The 18,529-nt window shown below is 40.1% G+C and overlaps 1 protein-coding gene across 3 annotated transcripts in view; it reads right to left on the bottom strand.

Moving 5' to 3' along the window:
* Positions 1 to 17,684, bottom strand: part of c2cd2l (c2cd2 like) — a 46,343-nt gene extending 28,659 nt beyond the window's left edge. For 2 of the 3 annotated variants that reach the window (XM_041802000.1, XM_041802002.1), the window contains exons 1-2: positions 17,432 to 17,684; positions 16,752 to 17,170 (exon numbers count right to left, since the gene is read on the bottom strand). In XM_041802000.1, coding sequence (XP_041657934.1) covers positions 16,752 to 17,096 — 345 coding nt within the window. In that variant the 5' untranslated portion in view covers positions 17,097 to 17,170; positions 17,432 to 17,684. Of the gene's footprint in view, positions 1 to 16,751; positions 17,215 to 17,431 lie in introns of all 3 variants that reach the window. The other variant, XM_041802001.1, reaches the window with a different exon arrangement.
* Between the last annotated feature and the right edge of the window lie 845 nt (positions 17,685 to 18,529).

Raw genomic sequence — 18,529 nt, 5'->3', positions numbered from 1 at the left:
AACTGCTAGAAAAAAAGATTCAAAATGTTACTATGATAGCATGCTTTGCGTCATAATTCGACTTTAGTAAACTTGTCAAGAGATTTAACTTAAGAATTGAAATAAACATAGAGATTAGCATATATTGTTAGCATTTTAGCATACAGTTAGTATCAGCCTTTACTTTGACCATTAAGCTAGCAGTAGACTGTAGATTACTTGATTTAAAAGGATATTGGCAAGCTTGTGATTTTAAATTGATGGTGTGTCTTTCTTAAATGCTAATACCAGCATTTGGGAGCATACTGTCTATCTGTACATTACTCCAACCTGACCTGGCCACAGAACTGGCAGGGCCACTGATAAACCCAGACACTGGGCCCTCCCCAGTTGTGATTATTGATATCAATGGAAGTGTGTTGCATCAGTAGCACTGGTGCTAACAGTTACTTCATTTTAGTGCTGAAAAGTCTGTCAAGCTATTGCAAGGCTCTGATGCTCAAATAACTTAACTGTGCCACTTTTTAACCGCTTTTCATCACTGTTCCCGTCTGTTTTTGCCACATTTTTCAACATTTGACCATATTTTACCACTTTTGCCACTGTTAACCTATTTTTGCCACTTTTGAATACTTTTCACTCTTTTTACTGGCACTTTTTACCTTACTTAACCTTATTTTTGTATCTTTTGACCCATTTTTGCCTCTCTTTAACAAGTAATATCTGCCAGTTTTGCAACTTTAAACCCATTGTTGCCAATTTTTACCTGCTGCAATTATTTAATTATTCTGCCCTTACACTTATTACAGCTCCTTCTACCTTTTCCCTGGTATCCCCCTTTTAACCAATCTTTTGACACTTGTTTATTTATTTATTTTATTTATTTATTTATTTGTGACATGGGACAATGCACATTAATGGACATAAACATGTAAATGTGCCAGATTGTAGCCATAGGCTAATTTCCATCTGTAGTCCCTGGCAGGATGATGGCATATACAAAAAAAAAGTACATTAAAAATCTACATAAGAGTCAAACAACACCAAAACAAGACAACATAGATGATACAATAAAAAACAAAGACCCAAATAAAACAGTACTTAGCTTAGGACAGACCAGAGATAAATTTACCATTCCAGTTAAAGTGCATAATACGATAATGTGCTGCAGTGCTAAAGTGCAAGTGTGCTGATATATTGCACATGGTCATGAGTGTGCTTAGAGAAGAAATTGCACATCGCTCTTGGCCTGGTTAGATAAAGTGCTAATATTATTGCACATAGCCCTATTGCACATAGTTAGCATCAAACAGATGTGTTTATGCATATATTATTGCACCAAGAAAAAAAGCATACACAAGTGTATCTATGTATTTATTACACTTGTTATCCATTTATGTCACCCACTTTTAAACCAGTTTTCACTATTATAGATGCCAATTTTTGCCACTTTTTGATCATTTTGCCACCATTTGCCCTTCTTGACATCTTTAATCCATTCATGCCCCTTTAAAGCCACTTTTCACATTTTTTGCCACTTTTATCCCAATTTTGGATCTGTGACCCCATTCTTGCAGCTTTATCATTTAACCTTCTGTAACCACTTCTCACCATCTTTATCCACCAATTTTAACCACTTTTAACCAACATTTGTCAATTTTCACCTTTACTCGCCCCCTTTTGCAATTATTTAGTCATTTTTAACAAAAAAAGGTAATTCTGTTTTTAAAAAAGGGGGGTTTATATTTTAATGAAGGCTATACTTAACTACATCATTAATAAGTATATATATTTCTTCTTTGATAAGAATGTTTACTATTCTGGTCAGACATATAATATTATCATTACAGCTTATCTTTATAATGGACCATGGTTTTCCTCACCTTCATGCGTCCCCTATTTGGCTTGTCCCCAGAAAGCTCGCCCCTTTAATCCCCCACCATGGGTTTCCTTGCTCCAAGGTGTAATTTGTTATATATGATCATCGAAACTACAATGTGATTACAAAATCACAAAAAACCCGTTAACCAAACATGATTTTAACCTGGCACACCAGATGGATTTGTTTCACACGTCCATCTGGTCACATCTTTACTGGCCAATCAGAGCAGCAAAACACATGACATAGCCGTCAGCGAGCTGCGCCCCTACCGAAGCTGCATAATGCAAATCATGGCAACTGTAGAAATGTCAGTACACGACTTTTGTCGTTTTGAAAAGAAACAACTCAGTGCTGTTCTTTTAACAAAGAAATGTCAAGTTCTGATAAAACTGGCGCTTTAGCAGCATCCACGCTAAAGTCTTCCACCATAATTGCACCGACCTCTGCTCACTTTACCTCACAACTCCGCTGTGCCTGAAGCAGATTGTTCCTGTCACTTTCTAACCGGACCCTAACGGTTCAGACGGGAGCTTTGCAAGATAGATTCGCCAGTGAAAAACACGGAAATGGGCGTATCCATCTGCTTTGCAAGGTTTACATGATTTAGCTTTGCCCTGCAATCCGACCAGCCACTATTTGAAATTAGAATCACTGATACTGTGTTTCCATTTAAATTCTGGGTCAAAGGAGCTGTTCGTAAGATTAATAACTGCCATGCAGAGAATTAAGTAAATTTTGGTACTTTAAGTGAAACTGGCTGATGAATTTCATCATGGCTTTGACTGAAACAAATGAGCACAGAGAGCTTAACGTCCCCTGTCATTAAGAAGAATCTACTTGAGGATAATCACAGGGCATTAGTCATCCACCGGCAGCTCACAGCCAGAGAAGGAAGAAGTGAACTCTAGCTAATCACCAGGCTCTGTGTAATTGCAGATCTTGAATGGACTGGGAGCGTCCTTCCCTGCAGATGCACACTCGAATGCTGTATTGCTCCGTCTCATCCACCCACTGAGGCCGGTGTCGATGGCTGAGCATCATCTGTCAGCTGCAGATGCAGAAAGAGTCTGACAATGCTATCATGATCTGCTGGTCTGAAGAGGCCGACCAGTCCAGACTTCAAGCCCAATGTAAGAGCTAATCCAGCTACCGACATCTGAGCAGCTCCACATCAACTCCCCCTGCCAAGGCAAGATTACATCCAGAGGCTCCCACATAATACTTCAGCAGACAGACATTTTCACTGGATAAACAACTGAGTCATGAAACACACTGCATCATGGGATAACTGTCCAAAGGTGCAGGGGTAGTTTTTCATGCCGCTGATCAGATTGTGTGTTTTTTATTTCTCTGATTAACCAGCTCATTTTAGAGCAAACAAATATGTGCAAACCATGTGTCATAATTTTTGTTAAAATTTACATCAGCATTTGGAGATATGCATCAAAATCAATATAAAGCATCAAGGGTGTAGAGGCTTTTGATACTCTTTACCCATAGTTCTTAATTACAGCATCAGGACCCACCACTACCTCCTTAACAACAAATTATGACCCACGCTACTTAATTTCTCAATTATAACCAGATGTTTTCAATGAAAAATGGGGCAGTTTGGACTTGAGATGGAACAAGAGATCTAATGGAACAAAGAGATGAAGATACATCCTTCAAAATAAAATCCCATCATAGTCTTTATGGTAATTACATTTTCCAGGCACTCATCGCAGGCTTTCCAACCCACTTTTTGGACCCTGAACCACCACTTGAGAACCAAGGCTCTATACTCAACTTCATTATAGTGAAACACTTTTATGAAGCAATACATTCTTTCCTCCTTTATGATAGATAATACTGAAAACTACCACAGCATATACAAAAATATTCAGATCTTCAGGCCTGTGTTGGTCCAAAAGTTTTTCCAAACTAGAGAGATAGACCTGTTTCCACTGAAAATGGAACCCCCCCCCCTTAAAAATAATCACACATGCACATGCTACATTCTCAAAAACATCTGTAAAATATGCAAAATGTTTTGTTATGTGCTGTAAAAAGCACGCCATGGTGGCAATAGTCTGTCTTTCAGTGTGTGGGTGAAGCAGCTCACTCAAGAGACAGCAATGTCCTTGACATGAGAAAATTTCCTCTGCAGTAGCTATTTTATTTTCAAAGTTGTCCCCACTAACCTGAACCAGGTCCAAAATAGGGCTGAACGATTTGCAAAAATAATCTAATTGGGATTTTTTTCCCCAAGTATTGTGATTGTGATTTAATATGCAATTATTCTTGGGTTAATCTGATTTATTTTTCAACAAATTCAAGCAATAAATAATTCCATAAATAAGACTATGTGTATCGAAAACAATGAAATTATTCCAGAAGCACTTTATCCATAGTAGCAGGAATCTGAATATGGGGACACAACTAGCTTTAAGCTATAAAGGAGGCGGCTGGGGTGGGGGAGGTGAGGCTGGCTACCAGCTGATCACAGCTGGGATATGACTTTTTTTAAGTAATGCTAGGCTTCATTAGTTTTAGATAGAATGAGCTAACTATTTTTGCTCATATTGCAAATGTGATGTCATTTCCTCTGTTTAAGGGCATTATCATTTTTATGTCACTCATCTTGATTAAGAAAAACATACATAAAACGCAAAGATTTTTTTAAACCATTATTAAAAAAATTGACACTTGAATGTTTACATAATGTGTTTAAAATCTCTGCCGCTGCAAAAAATTGATTTATTAAAACTGATATTTTGACACATTTCAAGTCAAAGAAATATCGCAACTTCTGCAATTTGATTTAACCTAATGTGCAATTAATTGCCGAGCCCTAATCCAAAACAGGCTTGTGTCTTCGGGGTGTGGAAGCAGCAGTGCTCTCCACAGTTCATCAACATAGTGGGAGAGCAACTGTGTATGTATTTGCAAGTATGCGAAAAGTCCAGTTAGCAACATTACACAAGGTAGTTGGCAACGCCTACCATTGCCATGTAAATGACAGAGAAAACAATGCACACTAATGGCATGAAAGAGAGGAGAAACTGACACACGGTGTAATGGAGTTTTCCAAAAGGTGCAGTGTGACAATCTTGCAAAGCAGATGGATTGGCCAAATTCCATGTCTTTGATCAGGCAGATCCATCTTGCAAAGATGCTGGTATATTTAATGGCCGCCATTGTAGTAATAAGCTCAGATGTAGCTATCCTATAGCTGTTGTTTTATCAGCACTGGGAAACATTTCTTTATCAAAACATAAGCAAAAAGCCACACTGAAGGCTTCTATTGAGGGAGAGGACATTTTTGCACTTCTCCCAACCGGCCTCGGCATGAGTATTATCCACCAACAAGCTCCACTGTTGATAAACGTAAACCGTCTGTCGAGCTCAGGTTACTACCAGGGCTGCGCATGCCTCCTACCTCATTTTGTCTTGTTGCTCTGATTGGTCCGTCCTGAATGTGACAGGCAGCTACATCATTCTTTGAGAAGTTAAAGGATGATGTGTGGTAAGAGGTGAAACTCACACCAAATTTAAGTCAATTAATAAATCAATCCTGAACTTCATCTTATCAGAGGCATTTTCTCCTGTCGCTTAGATATCATGATGTATTATGACTTTTTTGCATGAAAGAACTGCCGAATTACCAATTAATTTACTTATCCTTATTGCTGCATTTAAGCAACTGCAGTGAAGCTTTGACTTCCTTTATCTTTAAAACCGAAGGACCCCAGCTGCAACACATCACAAGTGCTAAAACACTCTGCTTTTCCCCCTCAGGTTACAATTGTCAGATCAAATCTTTATCTCAAGAATGTCCCGTTCTCTTCAACCTTTTAAGAACCACTTTGCTCTAAAATTCCTTTTTGATTTTAAGTTACTTGTTTTTAAAAACACACCGAACCTACCCAAACAGTGGTGCTTTATCTTGTCACATTTGTTGCTGTTCTCCATGTTTATGTAACATTCCTAAATGTGCCGTCATGATTCAGCCTCATAAAGCATTTTTTAGTCTTGTCCTGTGCTTTTTTTGAGTTCTGAATTTCAGGGGTCAGGGTCATGGCTCCCCTCAGGAGGATGTTTTGTTATAAAGATGGGACTCTCAAAATTAGTGAGACAGCCTGAGCTGCTCTGCTCTGTATGCTACCCGTGTTAACATGTGAGAGCAGGAGCCGTCCAAGCTGACATCGCTCTCTGCAGCAGTGAACGGGACATCGATGAGAGCAGCCAGATCTGACTCCTAAAGAAACTACTGCTGGCTGCACATGATGAGGTGGATAGAAATGCTTTATGTCAGACAGAACAGAACTGCAGTCATGCTTTATGAAGTTCAGTGTCTTTGCAGTAAAGCACCAATGAATCAGAGGGCAAAAGAATCCCTTTCCCTTCTAACTGCTGCTGAAACATCCAGTATTTTTAAGTAAAGGTAAACAGCTAGAGTCACTGAGTGGATCGGATAGAGTGTCTAACATACCTGACTTACTATCATGATTATGAGGTTAGGTAAGACTTAATGTCAGCACCTTTCTATACTAGCTGCAAATTGTTTGACTTTTTACAACTTTTTACCTATTTCACATTCGAGTGAGTCTATCAGTGGCAATGAAATGTGGCTGTTCAGACTCAAAAATACCTCTGCACTAAGGCCTTGTCCACACTGAGAGGAAAACTTCATATTTCCGTTTTGTTTGGAAAAAGTTTTTCGTAAATATGGGATCGTTTCAGGAGATATCTGCATAAGCATGGAACCACTGAAAACAACTGCAAACGCCGTAGTACATATGCCAAGCCTGTAATTGGCGCTGTAACACTGCCACGGAAATGCACCAAATGAGAGGAGCAGATTACAGAAAACTGCCACAAACTTCCTCCTGGTTGTTCTCAGGGGTGAATTTAAGAGTGCCTGGTGTTGTTCTTGGTGGTGGTAAAGGAGCATCAGATTTGCTGTAAAAGCCATAATAAGCTCAATAGCTTCTGCAGCACAAACACAACCCTGTAATCCGCCATTGTTGTTTTGGTTCGACAGGGCATGTGGCGTAAGTAGGCTACGCTATGTATGCCGTAATAATTTCAAGAAAGATGCTGTTGGCTATCCACACAGAGATGAAACGGTAAGCGTTTACAGATTTGTTCACTCAGGGGCCCGGTTTCAAAAAGTATCGTTTATGGCCTCCCAAACGCTGTTTCCGTGTGGATGAAATGCCGATACGACAAAAAACTTTTGTGTATACTCCTGAATTCAACTCCGTGTAGACGGGGCCTCAGAATCAAAAAACAACTGGCATCAATTTTAGATGAAGCTCCGCCATAAACAATCTAAGGCGGCAGTAGCCTGCACAAGAGTAGCGAATGCGCACGTCATTTGTCACTCTGATTGGCCCGTCATGAATTTGGCAGATGGAACGTTCCTCCAATCACCTTCAGAAAATTTTCTGTAAAGTCCTGCCCTTCCAAAACGCTTTCTATGGGAGCTTTCCCAGATGAATGTCAAATATATTCACACAATGGATACATGAGTCAATCCGGCGTGTCGGGTTAGCTGTTTCCTGCCAACAGGGCTTCATGTTTTAAACTTTTAGGGTCCTTCAATTCTCAACCCACTGACATAAGGAACAGCACAATTACACACCCCAAAAAACAATCACTCTGCCAGAACACACAATTCAGTCAGGCATTTCAACAGGAATCCTAGGTAGTTGTGGTCAGCCATACTAGGTTTTAACCTAGTCTTGGTAATAGAGAAATGTGGTCCAGTTCTGCTAAAGCTACTGCTGTGGCTACATCCGAGCTAACTGCTCCACCAGCAGCCATTGTACAGTCAGAGAGTTGGTATGTAGAGTCTACAACCCACCCAACCCCCTCCCCCTGTTCCTTACAGTTTGTTTTCTCAAGATCTTGGCTAAAAGTTTTTGTTATCTTTAGATAACAACGCTAGTTTTTCCATGTCAACAAGTTTCTCATACCACAAGAAAAAAAAAAGGTGTATAACAAGAAAAGCATTTCCCAAGACAGTGAGATAAATAAGTCTTGAAATTTTAATATAGCAACCTTCTCTTATTATTATGGGGAAATATAGTAAAATGAACTGTTTGGATGCATCTCCTCAAGTTATTTAGGTTTTCACTATTGTATAGCTCAATATGAAAGATTTTACTGATGATGCAGCTTCATAGTTGCAGAGGTTTTACTGTGCTATTTGAAACTTTGTAATTTTTTTGCTGTTGAAAAAACTTCCCCTCTCTATTATTGCTTTAACATCAAAAGGAGTCAAATATGAAATAAATACAAATTCATGATGAATAAAAAAGCTGGTGATACTTTATCAAACGTCCAGAGCTGCATGGTGTTTGTTGAACTCTGTCTATTACTTCAACCCATTAAACTTGCCTTTGTTTGGATGAATTTCGACATAATTATTTAACGACCTCTGTCAGCATCAATCTTAAATGCCACATCAGTACTTAGGTTAATGCTATAAAGGATTTGCTGCTAATCCCAACACGATGACACTGAAGCCCTATCTTCATCACTCCGTGTTCCTCCAGGGAAGCTCATGTTTGCTCTGATGTAGAAACATAATCATGAAATGCATGTTACAGGAGAGCGTGAGTGCTCAAGCTCGGACAGATAATCAAGTGTCTGTTTAGAAAGTGGCCACGGCAACATGCCTGGCAGGTGGCAGGTGTTTACTCTTAGCACAGAGCAAAGAATGCGAAGGGATTGCTCTGAACCACTTAATACTTGCCACAAAACCCACACAGCAGGTTTTTCTAGTCAGCTTTAGGGAGGAGGTGAAAAAGGCAGAAGAATAGCTGAACTGTGAGGGACAGCTAAGCTGTGCAGATGAGAACAGAGTTATGGGCTATTATGACTTTCTGCTGAACATTTAAAAGGTCCACCAGGGTCAAGCATTTGATCTATGTGTGAGATAAAGGTGTGTAAGGTAGTTAAATTGTTCAATACTTTCATCATTTTTGATACACAATACATTTTGGTGACTGACCGCATCAAAAAGTACAGAAGCTTTAAAAAATGGCATGTATTTATAAGGCAGGTGGGCAAAAGGAGAATGCATCCTTTAAAATTGCAAGCAACTCCGGCATTCTGTCAAATTGCAAAAATAAGCTTGCAGCTCGTTCTACTGAGACGTGTACAGGCATTTGCTTGTTTTTTTGGCAGATGGAAGCAAGAATTCACCTAATATTGATGCCAAGAAATTCTATTATTGTTGCCAAGATACTGAAAAAAGTATCATGGTTTGAACTTTACTAATAAGTGGTGTTTCTAGCCAACATGCTTTTCCTCTAAAAAAATGTATTTGTTATTTTCAAGATATTTTTTGGAGATTTTTATGCCTTAATTGATAGAGGAGGGCATGGGGCTCGCCTCAAACCACTGGGCCATCTGTGTTAACTGGAGCTACAGCGGCTACTAGTGACAGGAGGCTTTCAGGCATATATTTATAAAAATGATAGGTAATTAGTTTCACCAACTTGTAAATCTTGCACCCATGCCCACTTGCAGATTTGGGCCCCGTACACACGGAGACGAATTAAGTTTTTTGTCGCATCAGCGTTTCATCCAAACGGAGGCCGTAAACGGTACTTTTAGAAACAGGGTCCCAGAGTGAACAAATCTGTAAACATCTACCGTTTAGTCTCCGTGTGGACAGCCAACCGCCTCTGTCTTGAAACGATTACGTCATACGTGGCATAGCCTGCTTAAGCCACATGCATGGGTCCGGCCAGAACAACAATGGCGGATTACAGGGTTATTACACATATGCTCCGTAATCTTCCCCTCTCTTTTTGGTGCATTTCCGTGACAGCGTTACTGCGCCACCTACAGGCTTGGCATATATACTACAGTTTTTTCAGTTTGTGAGACGGCAATGATGTCATCGCCCGCAGCCAGAGTAGTGTCCGAAATCATTTTTGTGTTTCGCAGTTGAGTCCACTACATATTCCACTATATGCTGCTCACTATAGAGTGGATAGGGAGTAGGGAATGAATGCATGGTTTGGACACAGCCACTGAGTGTGAATCAGTCAGTGCAGTGTCAGGTGTGTGGAGCTGACTGCCACTGATTGTGGCCAGGTGTGGCAAGCTTATATATATTCCTGGGTTGTAGCACTCCGTGCTGACTCATTATCTCACCACCAGAGATAGTGAGGACATCTCCTTGTGTTTCCCTGTGTGTTTGTGAGACGTAGAGTTTGTAAAGCTTTTGAGAATCTTTTCTGGGTGATTGTTGTTGATATTATTACTAGCTGTTTCAAGAGCTGTGAGACAGTACTGAGTATCTTTACTCAGCATTTTTGTTTCTCTTTTCATACCAGCCTTGTGGCTTTAGTATTTTAGTTTAGGAGAGTTTCTCCTTCTCCCTACAAGTTTTAGTTTATGGTCAGCTGCATGGAAGCAGTGGATTAGTTTCTGGGTTATATTTTGAAAGGGAGCTTTTAAGTTGTTGTATATAAGCATTCCCCTTCCCCATTGATCGCTCACGATTTTAGTGGTTATCCTGTTAGGATAACTTTCAGAAACCCTTGGTCCACAAATGTATCCCAAAACCCCCTCCTTATGACAAAGAATGTTAGCATGGGTAAAACATGGCCAACAAAATGAGTGAAAAACTTCAAAGAGGATAAAATTGTCAAAAAAGTGGCAATAATTGTCAAAAAAGAAGTGGCAATAATGAATGGAAAAGTGGTGAAAAAAGAAGAAGCATGAATAAATACTTCTAACATCAGAACCCAATAATAGAGCTTTTTAGCTCCAAAAGGATGCCAGGATGCTAGCACCAATGCACCTGATCCAACACACATTGATAACATCAATAAATCAAACTAGGGAGGGCCGATTCTCTGGGTTTATCAGGGGCCCAGCTAAGGCCTTGTCCATACTGAGATGAAAACGATATATTTCCTTTTCGTTTTGAGATCGTTCTACATAAATACGGGATTGTTTCAGGAAATGCCTGTGTAAGCACGGTTTATTTTTGCATAAAAATGATGGTCTCATGCCTTGTAATCATCATAGGGGGAAAAAAATACTCCGTTTTTAATCCTTAATATTTTCTTACAGATTTGGTAAAACCAACAAACAAAAAAGCATTTTAAAAAGTTTTTTTATATGTACCTGTGCTCCTCTTGTTCGTCCGTCATGTTTAAGAGCAGCAACCGTGATGCATTATGGTAAATATTGCTGGGCTAGTGACCGTCGGTTGTTCACTACTTTTCACAGTGCATTGTGGGATAGGATGAGTGCACTATATAGTGAATAACAATGCACACTCAGAATTCAGACACCACTACAAAATGGCATATTCACTATATAGTGCACTACATAGTGAATAGGGAGTGATTTTGGACACAGCCAGTGAGTGACCAGAATAATCCTCCTCACATTCTTTTGCCCTTTTTATCCATTTATGCCTCGTTATGGCCATCATGGCCCTTTTTTGCCACCTTTGGCCTCTATATGCTAATTTTCTGCTGATTGTTGCCAATTTTTTGCCACCTTTTGCCCATTTATCACACTTTGTGGTGCTTTTTGCCCATTTTGGCACGGTTGTTACCAGTTTCTGCCTCTTTATGCCACTTTTGGCCTTTCTTTGCTAATTTTCTGCTGAATTTGGCCATTTTTGCCACCCTTTGCCCAGTTTTGGCAAGTTTTTGCCCATTTATCACACTTTTTGCTCATTTTTTTTCTAACTGTTTTTTTTAAATCAGTTTTTGCCCCTTTTAGCAACTTTTGGCTCATTCTTGCCATTTTTTTGCCTGTTGTGCCCATTGTTTGCCACTTTTGCCCATTTCTGAAAATGTTAACCCATTCATGCCATTTTTTTGGTTTTTTTTTTGCCTATTTAACCTATTTTTGTCACATTCAACCCATATTTTGTCTCTTTTCACGTTCATTCTATTGTGTGTTGTTACCATTTCTGGACAGATCTCCCTTGAAAAGATATCATCAGTTTCGTTGGACTAACCTGGCTGAATGAAAGAGAAATAAAATACAGATTTAATGCTGTTTTTAATTATTTGCATGTTCGTTTTGGACTCAGCACCCACAAAGGGATATTATTTTAATTTCAACTTGTAAAGTTTTCCTTACATGGGGGGCATCTTTAGTTGGGTTCATACTGTGTCTTGTGTCTCACTATCAGGACTTGTTTGTGTGATTTGTTATATGAGAATCAAGTTCAAAGTTTTATTAACAAACTCAGAAGTGATTTGCATGCACACCAGACACATTTAGACTAACAGATTGCTCCACAGGCAGACACAATGACTCGCAGATATTTCATTGTGATGAGTGTGTTCAGGAAGCTTTTGGCTCACACTCTCACTTCACAAACTAAACACCAAATGGGCATACGGACACCGACAGCTTGTCTCTGTCTACTCCAACATTGACGTCATTCTCCAGGCAGGAGAATTTTGTTAAAATAAACAATATACACCTCATCACTTGGAGTTAGAGTGCTCTATCTGGAGGGTCTGTTCAGCATTTTTAAGTCTAAAGGTCTAAAAGTCATTATAGGTCAAACCCCAAGAAATCAGTAAGGGCATGAGAATCTACTCTACAAAAATACCAATAGCATCCTTCTTTTAAAACCACAGAAACCTTTAAAAGACATCCATTAGCACATTATAAGCTTCTTGATTTTTAATAAATAGCCAAAGCAGAACAATCCTTTCCCTCATTAACTCTTTTCCAACTACACTAAGGTTTCATTGTGATTTTTTTTCCTCACTTGTTAATGAGAAGGCAGTGTTAGCTTCAAAGTTCAGCCAAGGTTCACTCCTGTGTTATGGAGTTTCTTGGTAACTGAGAGCAAGGAAGGTCACCAGTCATGCCATTGTAAGATAAGTAACTTAGCACTCTCATTTACTACTATCAGTTAAAGAGAAGCAGTAGCACCGTGTTCACCAACCGGCAGTCAAAAAAATGATCAGCACACTGATGAAAACAGATAAGAGCTCAACAGGCGGGATGCTGCATACCTATACATAATGCGGTATGCAGGGAAAATTCACAAAGAGGAACCTTTGACCATGAAGGATTCACATGAGGGAGCGTGTGCATGATGCAGTCACAGTCTTCAAAGCTCAGAGTGTAATAGTAAACTCACATAAACTCTCAGGAAGAAACTGATGTATCATTTAAAAGAACATGTTGGGATTTCTACTAAGACTTCAGAGCAGGAAGGCAATGAGTATAGCTTATCATAAAGAGTGAAACATTCAGATAATTCTAAAGAGGTCCAGCCAATTGGTGCTAGTAGTCTCACAATTAGTGAAATGGGGATCACCTGAGTGCAGTGAATATGTGTCTAGTGATTTTGGTATAAAGACACCTGTGTCTGGAAGGTCCAGTGAATGGTTAATCAGTATTCCTTGCTACCATGACACCATGAAGGCAAAAGAACACTCCAAGAAACTCAGAGAAAAGGTTATTGAAAAGTATAAGTCAGGAGATGGATACAAAAATAAATTCCAAGGCACTGAACATCCCCCAGAGTTCAATTAAGTCCATCTTCAAGAAATGGAAGGAACATAGCACATGTGTAAATCTGCTGTGCTCAAACTGAGTGACCGTGCAAGAAGGAGACTAGTGAGAGGGGCAACAAAAACACCTATGACTACTGAGGAGAAAACTCATTAAACTTCAACTAAAGTTTTGCCAAAAGGCATGTGGGAGATTCCGTGGTCAAGTGGAATAAAGTTCTTAGGTTTGATGGGACCAAAATGCTGCTTTTTGGCGCTACATTTGGCGGCCACCAAACACTGCACATCACCACAAACATCTCCACTGTAAAGCATGGTGGTGGCAGCATCATGCTGTAGGGATGCTTCACAGCAGCCGGACCTAGGAGGCTTGTGAAGGTAGAGGGTCATATAAATGCAGCAAAATATAGGAAAATCCTGGAGGACAATCTTATTCAGTCTGCAAGAGAACTACAGCTTGGGAGAAGATTTATTTTCCACTAAGACAATGAGCCAAAGCATACAGCGAAAGCTACACAAACATGGTTTAAGGACAACAAGGGGAATGTTCTGGAATGGCTGCGTCAAAGCCTAGACCAGACAGATTTGTGGCTGGACTTGGAAAGTGCCCTTCACATCCGATCCCTGGGTAACGTGACAGATCTTGAGCAGTTTTACAAAAAAGAATGGGGTAAAATTGCAGTGTCCAGATGTACAAGCCTGACTGAGACCGACCTGTCCAAACAGACCCGGTGCTGTGATTGCAGCCAAAGGTGCATCTACTAAATATTAATTGAAATTATTTTGTAGAAATCTGTTTTCACTTTGACATCAAAGAGGTTTTTTGGGGATTTTTTGTAAAAAAAAAAAAAAAAAAAAAAAAAGTATTGGCAATGACTGATTTATAAAATCAATAAAAGGGTAAACATCCTAGGGGTGGGAACTTTATAAAATCAATTACTCAGATTTTAATTTTCCAAAGTTTAAAGGTCCTTTAGCATTTCTTGCAAATTGCTTGATAATAAATTGGTTATCCTGCAAACCTCTGCTAATATTATAATACAAGTTGACCTTGACATTTTGATATGTACTCTTTTTAATATTGCTAATTTGCTGTGTTATTTTGAGTCATTTATTGTGCTTTATTGTTTTGTAAAAGCCTGTAAAGCACTTTGGCCAGCTATGGTTGTTTATTTTTAAATGTGCTATATAAATAAAGTTTGACTTGACCAATCTTAAGGTCAAATTTCCATACACTTGCATTTCTAAACTTCTCCTTCTCTCAAATTTTGTGAATAGGTACATAAATATTAACTGCCATGTATGATGCCAGAATGTCATTCATTATCACACAGATAATTACATATATAGAGATAAAATAATGCTAATAAGATAGTGAAGATTGCAAATGCGTCGCACAGTGCCAACTAAAAGACACCACAGGGGTTTTAAGACATTAAATATTTATAATTACAGTTTGCTGTAAGGCTGCATAATTTTGGCCAAAATCCATTCCACTTTATTTATAAAGCACATTTTAAAAACGTTGGCGTTGTTTACCAAAGAGCGGCACAGTATGTGTAAGTGCTGTGTATAACAGGTAGGGAATTTGGCACATGCCACCATCCAAATGCAGGTATTTTTGATTAGTGCAAGATGAATTTGCTCACCCTGAGAGAGGTAAATAAAAGTAATGTAAGTGAGTGATTTTATGTCCTTAAACAGCGTGAACTGAATCATTCTGCTTATTCCTGCTGACTTTATGAGCAGAGCCAAGCAGACCTACCCGCTCACTGACCAGCCCTGTAAAGAAAACGGTTCATCTATTCTCTCGCTGACCTTGTCCTGTTCATACCTAAGTAGTTCTGAAAACATCCTGCTGTCTTTAACCTAATATAATACCTTTATTTGTATAGCACTTGTAAAAACAAGGGTTTACAAAGTGCTTTGGCATGCAGAAGCAAACAGAAGAACAAAATTTAAGCTCATAACAATAAACTGATTATCTTTTATCTCAGGGAAGGCTTAGGTGCCGTTAAATCTGCATTTGAGGACCTGGCTGTGATGGAAACTCTATCCAGCATCAAAATAACAAAAAATAAACTTTTTCTCTGTTTATGAAGCAGAGAGAGCATGCCAGTAAAGCTGAAGCATTTCCATTTCTTAAATAGCCTTTAACTTAAATACTATAAGCCTGGACTACTCCACTATGTCTCACTATATTATGCTGACCGTTAAAATAATGTTTTTGCCACTGTTGCAGGTAGGCAAAAAAGTTCATTTCCAGCCCTGGTATATAAGACACAAGACAGATTACACATTAAAACACAAATATGATGATTATCGGAATTTTGATCAACATTATTACATAATTTAAAGACTTTAAAGTTTATTTGTCTTGATTTCATGTGTCCGGTTTTTGACTGTTGTTTTTGGACTCAGAAAGTCTTTAAAAGAAGCCCCAGAATTGTAGCTTCATAAAGGGAAGCCTCCCCTTGAAATTCTGAGGGGGTGATTTCAATCAGCCAGGGTGAGCTGACCCTTCTAAAAACAGAGTTTTTGTTTGTTGTTCAGGTTCACCACGTGGATCGATCTGACCCCTTTAAACTCCCCACAAACTCATCCCTCATTCAACTTCCACACACGGTTTGTAGGTGGGGGGTAGAGGATCTGTGTCCTCCCTTTTAGCGCTCAAAAGGAAACATCTGACTGTGTGGCAGACTTTGATTCACACACATCAAAGGAGCTACTTTAAAGGAGAAAGACCTTCAGTAACTTATGATAAGCCTCTAACACGTGCTGGCCCACCAAGCTGTGACTAGCTCTGAACCCAGCAGAAAGTGTGAAGCTGTAGTGTTGATTTAGAGGCATGAAAGCTGCCTTCCTCCACAACACAGCAAGATGATGGAGTTATTCGTTTAGAAAGAAAAATGCAATCTATTTAACAATTGCTGCAGTTGTAATAGTTTGAGTGCTTTAAGCTGCAGGAATGTGAGATTACCATTTCTCTGTTTGATTCCTCCTCTTCCTACTGTGATCGCATCCATTTCCCCCCACAGTCCGGGTTATGAGACTATTTTTAAGAGGCGTGGGTGTTCATACTGTGGCTACGCTGCCTGCCTTTGCCTCTCCGCTCTTATGTGCATTGATTCAGAGCTGTTACGCAAGCTTCTGCTCCCCATCCTCTCACCAATTAGACACTCCAACTCCCACACCTCCACCTCTCTTCCTACACACACTTCCAGCCCACATGGGCACACTGACAGTATCAGCCCTTGCTTAACTATTTATGCCCCTTGCTTGGTGGAGTAACCTTAGGCGTGCTGCCCTACACGCTGGCATCATGTTTATTAACATGTGCTACACCTCTCCTCTTCATCAAGATCTCAGATGTAACTCACCCCGTGCCTGCAGGCCTGCTCATTCAGAGCTTTGACCCAGCTCCTCTGGAAGTGCTCCCTGAAGGACTTGAAGGAGAACAAAGAGGTCAACAAGCCTTTGACCCCAGCCTCAGATGCAGGACCCCCATCCCGGCCTAAGCGGAGCTTCTGCAGGAAGCTCCACACACCTCCAGCATGGCTCAGGAGGGGCTTCTTCTTCTTCTCTCCATCCTGCTTGGCCGCCCTCCTGGCTCTCCAGAGCCGCAGCACGGTCAGCAAATACTGGAGCAGCCATCCCAGCACAATGAGCAAGGAGGCAAGGAAGAGAGCCACCAGACACAGCCAGCCCAACTCCTGGAGCTCCATCAGCGTCTCCTGAGGCCTCTCATATCACCAGGTCCGGATGGAAATATCAGGACTGCCAGTCAGCTTCCTCTAGCCTGTGAGTGGCAGCAGACAGTGTTGGTCATCTTCAATCAATGGCCTTAAAAGTTATTAAAGAAGCACATCAAAGACACTGTGATGAATAATATGGCTGCTTTCACTTTAATGTGCTTGTTTTAGTGCAGAATATAACAGCACCGCTTATATTTAAATGTGCTTAAAGCTGCGTTCGGCTTACGTAGGTATCAGGGAATGGTGCTTGCGTTTGAATAAGGAGATGCGGCGAAAATTGTGATAGTAAATTAATTGTAACCTACCGTTTAAGTCAAACAGTCCGAAGAGCACGCTGCAGGTCATCGAAAGCAAGATATGTGTAACATGAAGCTGACTCCGTGTCGTTGTGCAGCGCTGCCGACGAGCCAATGTTTAAGTCCCATCTCAGAGTCATCAGCGCTGGTGTCGATGAGTGAGGCTGTGCGAGAGTTTGCTGTCATCTATCGATTCAAAAACAAACCCTCCGCCTCCGGTGGGTTTCAAATCTCCGCTGCTAGTACCCTCCTACCTCTCCTACCTCTCCACGATGATGATCTGACGGAGGAGAGCCGCAGTGGCTGGCCGGCAGAGGGCGCTGCAGGCAGAAGAAGAACAGAGGAGGTGAAAGGCCTTCAGAATAAAAGCTGGAATAATTACGTGACAAAATATTCTAAATCAGTATTTAAACGTTTTCACTACCCATCGTTTCAAAATCCCTGACTCACTGACAAAGAAAATTTAGAATTTAGGTTACGTAATTATGAGTGAATTAGTTAAATGTCACTACCTAAATAAATTATTAATTCTGTGTTATCACATAATCGTGTGACACAGTCAACAAACCTCATTTGCTTATAAATTATATAATCTTTATTTAATTGAAATAAATTGAATTAAATGGTGCCACCTTTGTAAGGAACATGCATTTTTAGGATGAGCAGCAGAGCTTAGTATGCGGGTTGCCCCCATGAAAAATTTGCCAAATTTTCTCTGCCAATACAGAACATTTTATGCAATTGACTCTTGTTTGGTGTGAATTGGGTGGTTGAAGTCTGGGAACAAGACATATTGGAAATTAAACATTTTATTTATTTAACATACATGAGCCTCAGTAGGGTGTGGAAGAACCACAGTCATGTGCATAACTTTTAGGCATGTAGGGCTCCAAGGATTCATCACAGGGCCCAGAGCTGGAGAGGGGTGGCTAGAGTAAAGCTCCACTCATATTGACACACATGTCACTAGGCAGCCAAGGTCAAGCTTGATGGCATTTCTTTTGTCCAGGCCTTGTCACCCCTGGTAATACGCCCAGAAAAAGCAGTGATTTTTGGGCCCTTGGGACATTCACAGTATGGCCAGGATCTTGCTGCACCCCATTTACA

The sequence above is a fragment of the Cheilinus undulatus genome, linkage group 12, assembly GCF_018320785.1.
Source record: "Cheilinus undulatus linkage group 12, ASM1832078v1, whole genome shotgun sequence".
NCBI classification, from domain to species: domain Eukaryota; kingdom Metazoa; phylum Chordata; class Actinopteri; order Labriformes; family Labridae; genus Cheilinus; species Cheilinus undulatus.
This window is presented reverse-complemented; position numbering and strand designations above follow the sequence as displayed.